Source organism: Indicator indicator, chromosome 4 (assembly GCF_027791375.1).
Source record: "Indicator indicator isolate 239-I01 chromosome 4, UM_Iind_1.1, whole genome shotgun sequence".
Lineage (NCBI taxonomy): Eukaryota > Metazoa > Chordata > Aves > Piciformes > Indicatoridae > Indicator > Indicator indicator.
The window spans coordinates 37,892,580-37,905,367 of NC_072013.1; the positions used below are offsets into that span (position 1 = coordinate 37,892,580).

A 12,788-nucleotide genomic window follows, 5' to 3' on the forward strand; every position below is an offset into this window, starting at 1 on the left:
CTCCTGTTGAGGTGGAACCTCCTGTGCTGCAGTTTCTATCCATTAACCCTTATCCTATCCCAGGGCACAACTGAGCAGAGCCTGTCCCCTCCCTCTTGACCTCCAGCCCTCAGCTATTGATAGACATTGATCAGATCCCCTCTCATTCTTCTCCTCTCCAGACTCCAGGGGATGACCTTCTAGCTGCCTTCCAACACCTGAAGGGATCCTCCAGGAAGGCTGCAGATGGACTTTTCATCAGGGTGTCTACAGACAGGATAAGGGGGAATGGTTTGAAGCTGAGGGAGAGCAGGGTTAGTCTGGAGCTTAGGAAGAAGTTCTTTAGTAGAAGGGTGGATCATGAGCTGGACATGAGCTAAAAGTGTGAGCTTGCAGCCCAGAAGGCCAATGGTAGGAAGGGTGGTCAGCAGATGGAGAGAGGGGATCCTGCCACTTTGCCCTGGTGAGACCTCACCTGGAATGCTGCATCCAGCTCTGGAGCCCCAGCACAAGAGACAGGGACCTGCTGGAGTGGATCCAGAGGAAGGCCACAAAAATTAATCAAGGGCTGGAGCACTTTATTATGAAGACAGACTGAAAGAATTTGGTCTGGGAGAAGGCTCCAGGGAGACCTTAGAGCTACATTTCAGTATCAGAAGGGGACCTAACAGGAAGGCTGGGGCAGGGTTATTTAGAAGTGCTTGCAGTGATAGGATGAGAGGCAATGGAGCCCTGGAGCAGGGTAGATATAGTTGGGACACTAGGAGGAAGTTCTTTACAATGAGAGTGGTGAAACACTGGAACAAGCTGCCCAGGGATGTGGTTGAAGATCTGTCCCTGGAGATATTCAAGGTCAAACTTGCTTTGGCCCTGGGCAGCCTGATCTAGTCAGAGGTGTCCCTCCTGACTGCAGGGGGGTTGGACAAGATGACCTTTGAGCATCCCTTGCAATTGGATGCAATCTGTGAATATCACAACTCCCACGACCTGTGGTCTTGGCTATATATGAATGCGTTTGTGGTTCTCAAACCACAGTGACCTTCAAGCTCTATGCTAGGAAATGAGCTTAAAACCTTAGTCAGAAGGTTGTCACCTCACTGAATCACTGGTGTGATTTCCAGCAGTCCATAGGGTTTTTCCTTTTACCTGGCAAAGCAAAAGGCAGGTTTGGCCAACTCCTGTTTGAGAATTGTAGTTACCCCTGCCTTGGTGAAAATGCATCTCACAGGGCATTTCATAGTACTTTAGAGGTTGGAAGGGACCTCCAGAGATCATCCAGTCCACCCCCACTGCCAGCATCACCCAGGGAAGGCTGCACAGGAATGCATCCAGGTGGGTTTGGAAAGTCTCCAGAGAAGGAGACTCCACAACCTCTCTGGGCAGCCTGCTCCAGGGCTCTGGAACCCTCACCATGAAGTTTCTCCTCATGTTGAGCTGAAATTTTCTGTGTTCCACTTTGTCTCCAGTGTTCCTTGTCTATCCCTGTGCACCACCCAGAAGAGCCTGGCCCCCTCCACTTGACCCCCACCCCTCAGCTATTGATAGACATTGATCAGATCCCCTCTCAGTCTTCTCAAGATTAAACAGCCCCAGGGATAGAATGCCAGGGAACTGCATCCTCTGCAAAACACATCCTCTTGGAGACCTATGGAGAAAGGTGCCCTGATTGTTGGCAGAGAAGTGTTTTGAATACCTGAACCATACCAGTTCAGAAGCAGTTTATCCTGGTGTGAGGCACAATGGCATTACAATACCCAGGGAGTTTTAAAGAACATAAGCAGCTGGCAACCCAGCAGCTGAAGTGCTCTGTGACCCTGCTTCTGTACTGCTCAATGGAAGCTGTTCAGCAAAAGTCAAACTGCAAGTTACAGGACCCAGGGTGCCTCTGTCCTTTCAGGTTCTCTGGCAAGTCCTCTGTGAAGGAACTGTCAGTGTGGAGTTTGAAGAGCGTCCATAGAATCACAGAATTGTCAGGGTTGGAAGGGACCTCAAGGATCATCCAGTTCCAACCCCCCTGCCATGGGCAGGGACACCTCACACTACAGCAGGTTGCTCACAGCCACATCCAGCCTGGCTGCAAAAATCTCTAGGGATGAGGCTTCCACCACCTCCCTGGGCAACCTGTGCCAGTCTCTCACCACCCTCATGGGGAAGAACTTCTTCCTAACGTTCAATCTGAATCTCCCCATTTCTAGTTTTGCTCCATTCCCCCCACTCTCTGACACCCTGAAAAGTCCCTCCCCAGCTTTCTTGTAGGTCCCTTCAGGTACTGAAGGCCACAACAAGGTCTCCTCGGAGCCTAAAAAGGAAAATAATGATAAGTTCTAAACTATCCCATTGGAGGGAGATCTACCATAAGAATTAGTTTGATAAAAAAATCTTGGTCTCTTTTGACTTCCTTGCTCTGAGAGACACCAACCTGCTTGTTCTTGACCTTGGCTGTGTTCTTTGTTGTGGCTGAGCATCCTAACAAAATAACTCTCTGCTCTTTCTCTTGTCCCTTTGTGTCCAGGGGGGTAAGGAGAGGGGCAGGGAGCAGAGAGGAGCTATTTGCAGCTCCCCTGTTTTTTTGGCCGGGAGGGGGGGGGGGGTTCTTGTGCTGTTCATTAATTGTAAATACCTGTAAATATATGTAAATGTTGTCCATTTTGTACGTGTTCATTGCATGTCATTGTAGATTGTAGTTTTGCTTGTAAATACAGTTTCCATTTGCTTCCAACTGGGCTGGGCTGGCAAATTTAATCTTGGGGGGGAATTTTCCAGCCCACCACACTGCACTTGCTGCCCCGACATGGCCCTTCCCGGGAGCCCCCGGCAGCGGCTGCCCTTGGGCAGCGGCCGTGCTCCGGTGGCGTGGGGAGGGAGCTTGAGGGGCGGGCGATGCTTGGAGGGGGGGAAAGCTGCGGCCGCTTTTTAGAGGCCAGAAGGTGCGAGCAGGGGGGAGGGAGTGTGTTTCGGTGCACGGTAAATCCGGCGGCTTCAGAGAAGAGCAACCCAGTAGTAGCTCACAGTACTTCCTTCTGCCGATAAAGATCTTCGCCTGCGCTCGTCACTGGTGGCGGAGTCGCGGCCGGTGGCTGCCGCGCTTGAATCGGTTTCAGACTCCTCCCGGGGCGAGACGGGGAGCGGGGAGAGCAGCGAAGCGGGAGGAGACGATGCGCGGAGCTGCGCTGCTCGCCCCGACCCCCCTCCGCCCCGCGTAGCCCCCGCTCCCTGCAGAGCCGGCCGGGCGGCGGAGCCGCGGCGGACACCGACATGGGAACCTTAGGGAAAAGGAAAGAAAAACAGTGAGTTCGCCCTTGCTGGTTGGGTTTTTTGGGTTTTCTGTTTTAATTTCAATCGTGCTGCCTGCGGCGGGATGGGGCAGGCGGGTCTGGGGGTCGTAAGGTAGCCCCGTCCGAGGACGGTGGTACGGACGCGGTGGGCTGCCCCTGCGGCAGGGCTGGTCGGGGAGTTCCGCGGGTGCAGGGTCTGTAGGCTGGCCGGCTGGAGCTCCGCGAGGGCCGGCCGAGACCCTCCCGGGTGGGAAAGAAAGGGGAGAAAAAAGCGCAGATGTGGGGAGGGCTTTGTTTCGCCCTTTCGAGTGTAGGCGTGCGGCCAGCACGGGCTGGGTAAGAGCCTCCCGTTACGGCCCCGGCTGAGCGGGAGGGGCGGCTGGGGCCGGGATCCGGTTACCTGCAGCACCGCCGGCGGTCTGCGGCTGGGGGGGGCCGCTGGGCGGGGAGCTGGATACCGGGGAACAAGGCTGCCGCTCCCCCGCCTTGGCAGGGGAGGAAGGGAGGCACCGGCAGCCCCGGTTGTGGGTGCTGGAGCTGCCGATCGCTTCTTTGCGATGTCTCCCCCGCCGCCCAAGAGCGTGGAGTGGGGAAGCAGGGCGCTCGTTCCTCCCTCGCCGCCCCCCAGCACAGCTTGGATCAATTTTTCATGTCAAGTGACAGCTGTAAGAGGATCCGTGCTAACGAATGTTTTGCTTCAGACGTGCCCAGGGATGAGTTTTGCCCCTCTAGTGTTGCCAAGTCGGCCACAGTGGTGCTGTAAACTTTTTCTTTCTTTTTTTGGGTGTGTGGAAACTTCAGGTTTGCTATACTCTGGTGCCAAGGTCTAAAATAACCTCCTGCCGTTACACCTACACTACCACCACTGCGCTGCTCGGGTTCTCAGCCCAGCGGTGGAAAGGTGCTGGAATAAAGTTAGGAGAGAGGTTTCAGCTTGTCAGAGCCCTGAGAGAGCTGGGCCCTGGGTCTTCTCATCTGAGAACAGGAAGTCAGAGCAGAAAGCTAAGAGGGAAATTTAGAGAAAGGGGGAAGGGAAGAGAACATTCTTTGCATAGCTGTCAGCTTAGCTACGGAGGAGCTGAGTGATGGGCACTACCTCTGCGGGGTCAGGTCCCTGTTTCCCTGGCTTTGAAACTATGGAGACCTGGACTCTGTTGCTTTGAAAGTCACATCCCAGGCAGTTTCGTGGCTTTCCCAGTGTTCAAACGAGAGAGAAATTGAAGACAAGGCTTGAAATTCACTGGCAGGAGGTAGGATCCAGTCTCTCTTCCTAAGGCCAGCCCGTATTTCCAAATTTGTTCAGGGGTGCCTGGGCAGGGACGTTTGTGTGTTTGCCTTCCCTCTCTGACTGCAAGATACACACCTAGTGGATGTCCACAGCTTTTCTTTCCAGGGCTGTCAATCTAGTAATAAAGTCTTGTTTAGTGTTCCAACAAAAGTAGAAAAGCTTAAGATAGTACCTTAAAGATAATCACAGAATTGTCAGGGTTGGAAGGGACCTCAAGGCTCAGCCAGTTCCAACCCCCCTGCCATGGGCAGGGACACCTCACACTACAGCAGGTTGCTCACAGCCACATCCAGCCTGGCTGCAAAAACCTCCAGGGATGAGGCTTCCACCACCTCCCTGGGCAACCAGTGCCAGCCTCTCACCACCCTCATGGGGAAGAATTTCTTCCTAACATCCAATCTGAATCTCCCCATTTCTAGTTTTGCTCCATCTCTCCCAGTCCTATCACTCCCTGACACCCTGAAAAGTCCCTCCCCAGCTTTCTTGTAGCTCCCTTCAGATACTGGAAGGCCACAATCAAGTCTCCTGGGAGACCTTATTTCAAGGAGCTCTGCATGCCTGTGCTTTACCATCCCCGTTTAGCAGAATAAAGATAATCACTGAGCAGCCTCTCTGGAGTACGTATTAAGTGGGAGGGTTATGCCTTGCAGCACCCTAACTACAGGGAGTTTAAGTTGTCCTTCAAATCTCTCTTCCTCCCATGCAGTGTAAAATCTACCACTCTGCCTTCCTGTATTTACTTCAGTGTTGTGCTTTCTCTTAGGAATCCTGCCCAAGCATACAGCACTGCCCCTGAACCAGCACTGGAGCTGAAGCAGATCAGTCATTGTCTCAGCATCTCAAATCTCACCCAGGTCACCATGGTGCCCTTGGGGCACTTAGCCAAAGGAGCCACCTTGGAAGATTTGCTGGAAACCTGCATCCAGTCTTTTGGTGAGTGTCTGGAGGGCTTTAGAATGGTGTTTCTTTCTGTGCTGGCCGTGCTTGGGGCACTCACTAGAGAATTGCACTGATTTATTGGTGGAGTCAGGCAGGTGCCACTGAGGATTTTCCATGCTGTGGGTGACTGCATATTTTTGTGGATCTTTTTTATGCCTCTGGGTGTAATATGTGCTAAGAGAATAATGTGACTCCTGTGTTTTCTTGAGAGAAGAAGACAAATGCCAGGCATCTATGTTTTCCTTCAAGTACCCATTTCCTGAACTCTAGCAATCAATCATCAGATGCTGCATCTTGCAGTAGTATTCTCCTAGTGTGTGCAAGCAACATCTTGAAGCTAAATGTTTTGAAATGAGCAGGGCTGCTTTTCAACTAGATGAAATAAGGTGGGATTACTTCTTGCCTCATTGTTATAAAGTTGGCTTATCAGAGGGGGTTCAGATTGATTCTGCCAGAAAAGAAAAAGAATCTGAACAAAAATCACAACTCCATAGCTTTTTGAGCCCATTCATTTATCCATCATCTCTTAAAAATAATAACTAATATGCATGGAGAAAGCATGACTGTTGCTGAGCTCTGTGTGTCCCTGGCTTGTGGAGCCTGAGCTCTGTGTGTCCCTGGCTTGTGGAGCCTGAGCTCTGTGTGTCCCTGGCTTGTGGAGCCTGAGCTCTGTGTGTCCCTGGCTTGTGGAGCCTGAGCTCTGTGTGTCCCTGGCTTGTGGAGCCTGAGCTCTGTGTGTCCCTGGCTTGTGGAGCCTGAGCTCTGTGTGTCCCTAGCTTGTGGACCCTGAGCTCTCTATCCCTAGCTTTCTTTTCCAACTTTTTCATCAGTGAAGGCGTTTAATTTACTTTTTTATATTAATACAATATGTTGGTACTGAAGGCACTGGAAGTGATTCTTAACCCCTGGAAGCAATGCATCTGTCTGTCAATGCTGTGTCTTTCACTGCAGTCAGCATAGGTGGCAAAGTCTTAGTTGCAGAGCAGTCCTTAGAAAATAGATGTGCTTGAGCACCCAGGAGGCTTGAAAATAATCTATCTGTACAGTTAAATAGTAACACAGAGGGCTGCTCTGGTGATATGGCACATTAGTGCTGTATACACAGTGACTAATTCAGTTTCACGTTCATTGGAAAGGTCTTTTGTTTCCTTTTGTTTCTTTAGAAAGCCTTCTAATCAGCATGTGCAGAGAAATAGATGTGAGGAAGGCTGGTGAAAGATGTAATTGGCAGCAGTGTTGTGGTTTGCTTTGATTTCTTCTTTCCTCCACTTAGTTACTGTAAAGAACCCATCCACTGATCTGCTGCAAAGCTCTGATTCCTAAACAAATGTCAGTTCGTATTTTTCTTATGGTTTGGTTATCAGACAGAGAGAGAGAGAATGTGGAGAGTGCATGCAAGACCTTCACCCAACCCTCATATTGTGACTGTTTGACCAACATTCATGTTCCACATGCTTGGAACAACCTGGGCTCGTGTGAGGTGTCCCTGCCCACGGCAGGGAGGTTGGAACTGGATGAGCTTCCAGATCCCTTCCAACCCAGACCATTCTGGGAATGTAACATTACAAAACTCCAGCAAAATTATTATGGTGATTCACATCAAGTACTACAGGTGAAACCCTTGAGTGGGAGATTAATTGTTGGCTTAATTATTTTCCTATTACCTTTCATCCTTTAAAAATGCTTTGTGGCTGCCAACATGTGCATGTTGAATGTACGCTCAGATTTCTGGATGTCTGTGTGTTGTAAGGACTAAGCTGGCAAAGAAAAGCAAGTGTGCCTGTCCAGGTCAGCTAGCAGAAATGGGAATCTTTCCTGAGAGGTTCATGTTCCAGAAGATTTGCCATAGCCCTTCCTGAAGCTTGAGAGGTGCTAGGAGGGTGTAGCAAAGCTAGTAGCAGTGCATCTGCAAGCATGCCCTGAAACTCACCAAGGACTGCAGGTGAGAGAGGTGAGTCTGGCACTTTGCTCTGCTCTGGGGAGACCTCACCTGCAGTGCTGCATCCAGCTCTGAATCCCTCAGCACAGAAAGGACATGGACCTGATGGAGCAGCTCCAGAGGAGGGCCAGGAAAATGATCAGGGACTTGGAGCAGCTCTGCTGTGAGCACAGGCTGAGGGAGCTGGGGGTGTTCAGCCTGGAGAAGAGAAGGCTCCAGGCAGACCTAAGAGCAGCCTGCCAGTGCCTGGAGGGGCTACAAGAAGGCTGCAGAGGGACTGTTCCCAAAGGCCTGCAGGGACAGGACCAGGGACAATGGTTTGAAATGAGAGCAGAGCAGATTGAGATTGGATGTGAGGAACAAGTTCTGCACCAGGAGGCTGCTGGAACACTGCAACAGGTTGTCCAGGGAAGTGTTTGAGGCTCCATCCCTGGAGATATTCAAAGTAAGGCTGGAAAAGGCTCTGAGCAACCTGATCTAGTTGGAGATCACAGGATCAGAGGATGTTAGGGGTTGGAAGTGACCTTTGAGGATCATTGAGTCCAACCCCCCTGCCAGAGCAGAACCAGAGAATCCAGCACAGGTCACACAGGAACACATCCAGATGGGGCTGGAAAGGCTCCAGAGAAGGAGACTCCACAACCTCTCTGGGCAGCCTGTTCCAGTGCTCTGGGACCCTCCCAGTCAAGAAGTTCCTCCTCCTGTTGAGGTGGAACCTCCTGTGCTGCAGTTTCTATCCATTGCCCCTTGTCCTATGGGATGTCCCTGCTATCTGCAGGGTGGTTGCACTAATGACCTTTGGAGGTCCTTTCCAACCCAAGCCATTCTATGACTGCTAGGATTATGATGTGTGCTGCAGAAGTTTAGGTTCTTTGTTGGGCAGTTCATGCCAGTGGCTGCATTTCTCCATCTTCTGTGCTCTGCTGGGACTTCTCAGCAGGCTATTTACAGGATTTGTAAAGTGCAACTGATACAACTATAGATAACCTACATAACAAAGTTCCTTAAAGAAGGCAAAATTTATTATGCCAACAGAGGAAGTAATGGGGGAAAAAAAAACCCCTTTAATCTGGGGGTTAGAGGAGGGGTGGGGGAAAAACAATGCAGTTGCAGAAGTTTAGGGTGTCAGGTAATGATAGGACTGGGGGGAATGGAGCAAAACTAGAAGTGGGGAGATTGAGATTGGATGTCAGGAAGAAATTCTTCCCCAGGAGGGTGGTGAGAGACTGGCACAGGTTGCCCAGGGAGGTGGTGGAAGCCTCACCCCTGGAGGTTTTTGCAGCCAGGCTGGATGTGGCTGTGAGCAACCTGCTGTAGTGTGAGGTGTCCCTGCCCATGGCAGGGGAGTTGGAACTGGCTGAGCCTTGTGGTCCCTTCCAACCCTGACAATTCTGTGATTACATTTGAGTGATCAGCACTGCCCCAGTGTTTATTCAATAGCATGATAAGAAGATGCTGGAAGTAGATCTTTCTTCAAATCCCATGAAGGATTGCAGCAGGATGAGTAATTTGAGTCATCCTGCTAATGAATTGCCAAAAGTAAAGGCAACAGAAAAGGCAGGGCAAGAGTTCAGGGAAAATTAGCATGATGGGGGATGGAAGGCAGGAAGTGCCTGGGACTGGAACATTGCTTCTGAGATTAGGAGAAAGTTTGTACAGACTTGAGACTGCTCTGCTCAGTGTGAGAAGAAGCTATCTGTTCACGTAGGACAGTGATTCAGAATGTCTTCTATGGCTTAGGATCTCTCAGAAGTTTAGGTAGCTACAGGATGCTGTTCCTGCTGTGATCTCACTTGAGGAGAAGAGTTGCAGAGTGCAAGTTGTGTGCATGATGAGTGGAGGCTTTAGAGAAGGAGGGGAAGTGTGGCATGCAAGCAGAAACCAACACAGCAGGGTCTGTGTCCACAACCACATGGACTCTTCAGTGCTTGGTAGCAGAGTCCTTCTTGTTGCTGGCTGTTGTGCTGGCAAACTGTGTGAGGGGCTGTGACATCTCTGCCTGCTGACATGGCTTCAGTCCAGAGGCTGTCACAGGGCAGACAGGAGAAATAGCTCAGCAGTGTCCATGTCACTGGAGGTCTTGTTAGTGGTACATCTGCTAACCATGGACATGGAATGGGCTGGCTTGGAAGGGACCTGCAAAGCTCATCCAGTCCAACCCCTGTGCACTCAGCAGGGACATCCTCCACTGGAGCAGGTTGCTCACAGCCTTGTCTAGCCTCACCTTGAATATCTTCAGGGATGGGACCTCAGCCACCTCCTTGGGCAACCTGTGGCAGTGTTCCAGCAGCCTCAAGGTGCAGAACTTGTTCCTCACATCCAATCTCAACCTGCTCTGCTCTCACAGAATCAGCCAGGTTGGAAAAGACCTCCGAGATCATCAAGTCCAACCTAATACCTCCCACCTCCTGACAACTAAACCATGGCTCCAAGTGCCTGTCCCTGCAGGCCTTTGGGAACAGTCCCTCTGCAGCCTTCTTGGAGCCCCTTCAGGTCCTGGCAGGCTGCTCTTAGGTCTGCCTGGAGCCTTCTCTTCTCCAGGCTGCACACCCCCAGCTCCCTCAGCCTGTCCTCAGAGCAGAGCTGCTCCAAACCCCTGAGCATTTTCACGGCCCTCCTCTGGAGCTTCTTCATCAGATCCATGTCCTTCCTGTGCTGAGGGCTCCAGAGCTGGATGCAGCACTGCAGGTGAGGTCTCCCCAGAGCAGAGCAGAGGGGCAGGATCCCCTCCCTCCATCTCTTTGGAGATGGATGCTTTGGCTGCAGCCAGGCTGCCCTTGGCCTTCTGTGCTGCAAGCTCACACTGCCTGCTCCTGTCCTGCTTCTCCCCCACCAGCACCCCCAAGTCCTTTCCTTCAGGGCTGCTCTCCATCTCATCATCCCCCAGCCTGGATTGATCTCGAAGGTACTCATGTTTCCAGTTCCTGCCAAAGCAGCTGAAGTTTGTTCATGGTGGTGTTCTGCAGGAAAATATTTCTGATCCTGGTGCTTAGGTAATCTGGGTGTGATTTGGTCAAAGAGAGTGCAGAAACTTTCAGCATTGCTTGGCAACAGAAACTACATTAATGATCAATTAATGACTCTGTGGGAACAGAAGAGTCATTACTGCTGTGGAGAATGCATGACTCTGTGGGAACAGAAGAGCAGTTACTGCTCTGGAGAATTCTAAGTGCTGTTTAACTAGCTATTAAAGTTAATTGTGATTGTACCAAAACCAAAATAGATTTCTTCTTTTTTTTTTTTTTTTTAACCTGGTGCCCATGGAAGAAAAAAAAATCCCAATTAAAAGAAACTTTAGGGAAGCTTTATGCATATTTAAAGTTCTGTTGAGCTGGTTTAACCTCAGGCTTTTCAATCTGTTTCCAAAGTCAGTTAATAAATAATAAAAGGAAATGAAAGATCACAGAATTGTCAGGGTTGGAAGGGACCTCAAGGCTCATCCAGTTCCAACCCACCTGCCGTGGGCAGGGACACCTCACACTACAGCAGGTTGCTCACAGCCACATCCAGCCTGGCTGCAAAAACCTCCAGGGATGAGGCTTCCACCACCTCCCTGGGCAACCTCTGCCAGTCTCTCACCACCCTCATGGGGAAAAACATCTTCCTGACATCCAATCTGAATCTCCCCACTTCTAGTTTTGCTCCATTCCCCCCAGTCCTGTCACTCCCTGACCCCCTATGAAGAAGGTTCAGCTTTCTTGCTGTACAAAGCAGTCTTCCATTCCCTGCCATTTAGCACAGGATATGACAGGAAATCATCTTCAGACCTCTGCAGTAAAAAAACCCCAACCCAACAGCAAACACCACCTGTATTTAACAATGCAAAAAAAAGCTTAGAGAGCCACAGAAAAAGTCTGAATTCTCCTGGGAATGGTGCATGAATCCAACCCTTTCTTCTCCTCCATCTAGCTGTGAAGTTGGAGCAAGCCAGGAGAGCTTTGCTGTTTGCTTTTTTTTTTTTTCTTTTTTTTTTTTTCTTTTTCTCCATGCATTTTACTCTTCCATGTGGTGAGGTTTGGTTTGGGTCTGCTTCAGAGTGAAACCTTGCAGTGCTCTGCTGTGTGTGTTGCCAGGTACAAAGACTTTTTTTTTATTTTTGTGGCTTTTTTTTTTGCATTGCTTTCTTTAAAAGTCTGGAGGAGAAGTGGCTTCCCTTAGACTGGTAGCTCAGTAGAGCTTTCTGTTATGCAGGTCAGGCTGGAGATAAAAAGCTAAGATAACTTGCTAAATAGGGTAAAAGGGTTTTTTTTTTCCCTCTCCCCCTCCCCATTACTGAGGTTAGAAGGTGCAAGTGCAGCAAGCTGGCAAAAGGCAAGGATAAGAGAGGACCTTTTGGGAGCTGCTCTTCTATTTTAACCTTTGTACCTTCTTTTTTGTTGTTGTTTTTTGTTTGTTTGTTTGTTTTAAATGTTAACCTTCAAAATACTCATTTTGGGTGTGAGGGGATTGTCCTCTTCAGGAGATACCAGTGCAGGCTGGGGGATGGTGAAACTGAGAGCAGCCCTGCAGAAAAGGACTTGGGGGTGCTGGTGGGGGAGAAGCTGGACAGGAGCAGGCAGTGAGCTTGCAGCACAGAAAGCAAATCACAGCCTGGGCTGCATCCAAAGCAGCATGGCCAGAGGTGGAGAGAGGGGATCCTGCCCCTCTGCTCTGCTCTGGGGAGACCTCACCTGCAGTGCTGCATCCAGCTCTGGAGCCCTCAGCACAGGAAGGACATGGACCTGATGGAGAGGGTCCAGAGGAAGCCATGAAGGTGATCAGGGACTGGAGCAACTCTGCTCTGAGGACAGGCTGAGGGAGCTGGGGGTGTGCAGCCTGGAGAAGAGAAGGCTCCAGGCAGACCTAAGAGCAGCCTGTCAGGACCTGAAGGGGCTCCAAGAAGGCTGCAGAGGGACTGTTCCCAAATGCCTGCAGGGACAGCATGAGGAACAATGGTTTGAAATGAGAGCAGAGCAGATTGAGATTGGATGTGAGGAACAAGTTCTGCACCAGGACGTTGGTGGAACACTGCAGTAAGTTGTCCAGGGAAGTGGTTGTGGCTCCACCCCTGGAGATATTCAAGGTGAGGCTGGACAGGGCTCTGAGCAACCTGATCTAGTTGGGGATGTCCCTGCTGTCTGCAGGTGTCCTTTTCCTCAGGGCTGCTTTCTATCACCTCATCCCCCAGTCTGTATTGATAGTGAGGATTGTCCTGGCTTTGCCCCCTCCAGCCCAGCTTCTTGTGCACCCCCAGCCTGCTCACTGGTGTGGCAGTGTGAGCAGGCATGCCCCAGCTGCTGGGTTAGAAGACATTTTGCCACACTGATTCCCCAAATGTATGTAGAAGTTAGAGCAAAAAGTGGGGAAGTGAGGTGTGGAAGGCATGGAA

The 12,788-nt window shown here is 50.7% G+C and overlaps 1 protein-coding gene across 1 annotated transcript in view; it reads left to right on the forward strand.

Moving 5' to 3' along the window:
- Nucleotides 1-3,234: 3,234 nt before the first annotated feature.
- RASGRP1 (RAS guanyl releasing protein 1) overlaps nucleotides 3,235-12,788 on the forward strand; it is a 51,953-nt gene continuing 42,399 nt past the window's right edge. The window contains exons 1-2 of the mRNA XM_054400094.1: nucleotides 3,235-3,266; nucleotides 5,306-5,475. Coding sequence (XP_054256069.1) covers nucleotides 3,235-3,266; nucleotides 5,306-5,475 — 202 coding nt within the window. The remainder of the gene's footprint in view (nucleotides 3,267-5,305; nucleotides 5,476-12,788) is intronic.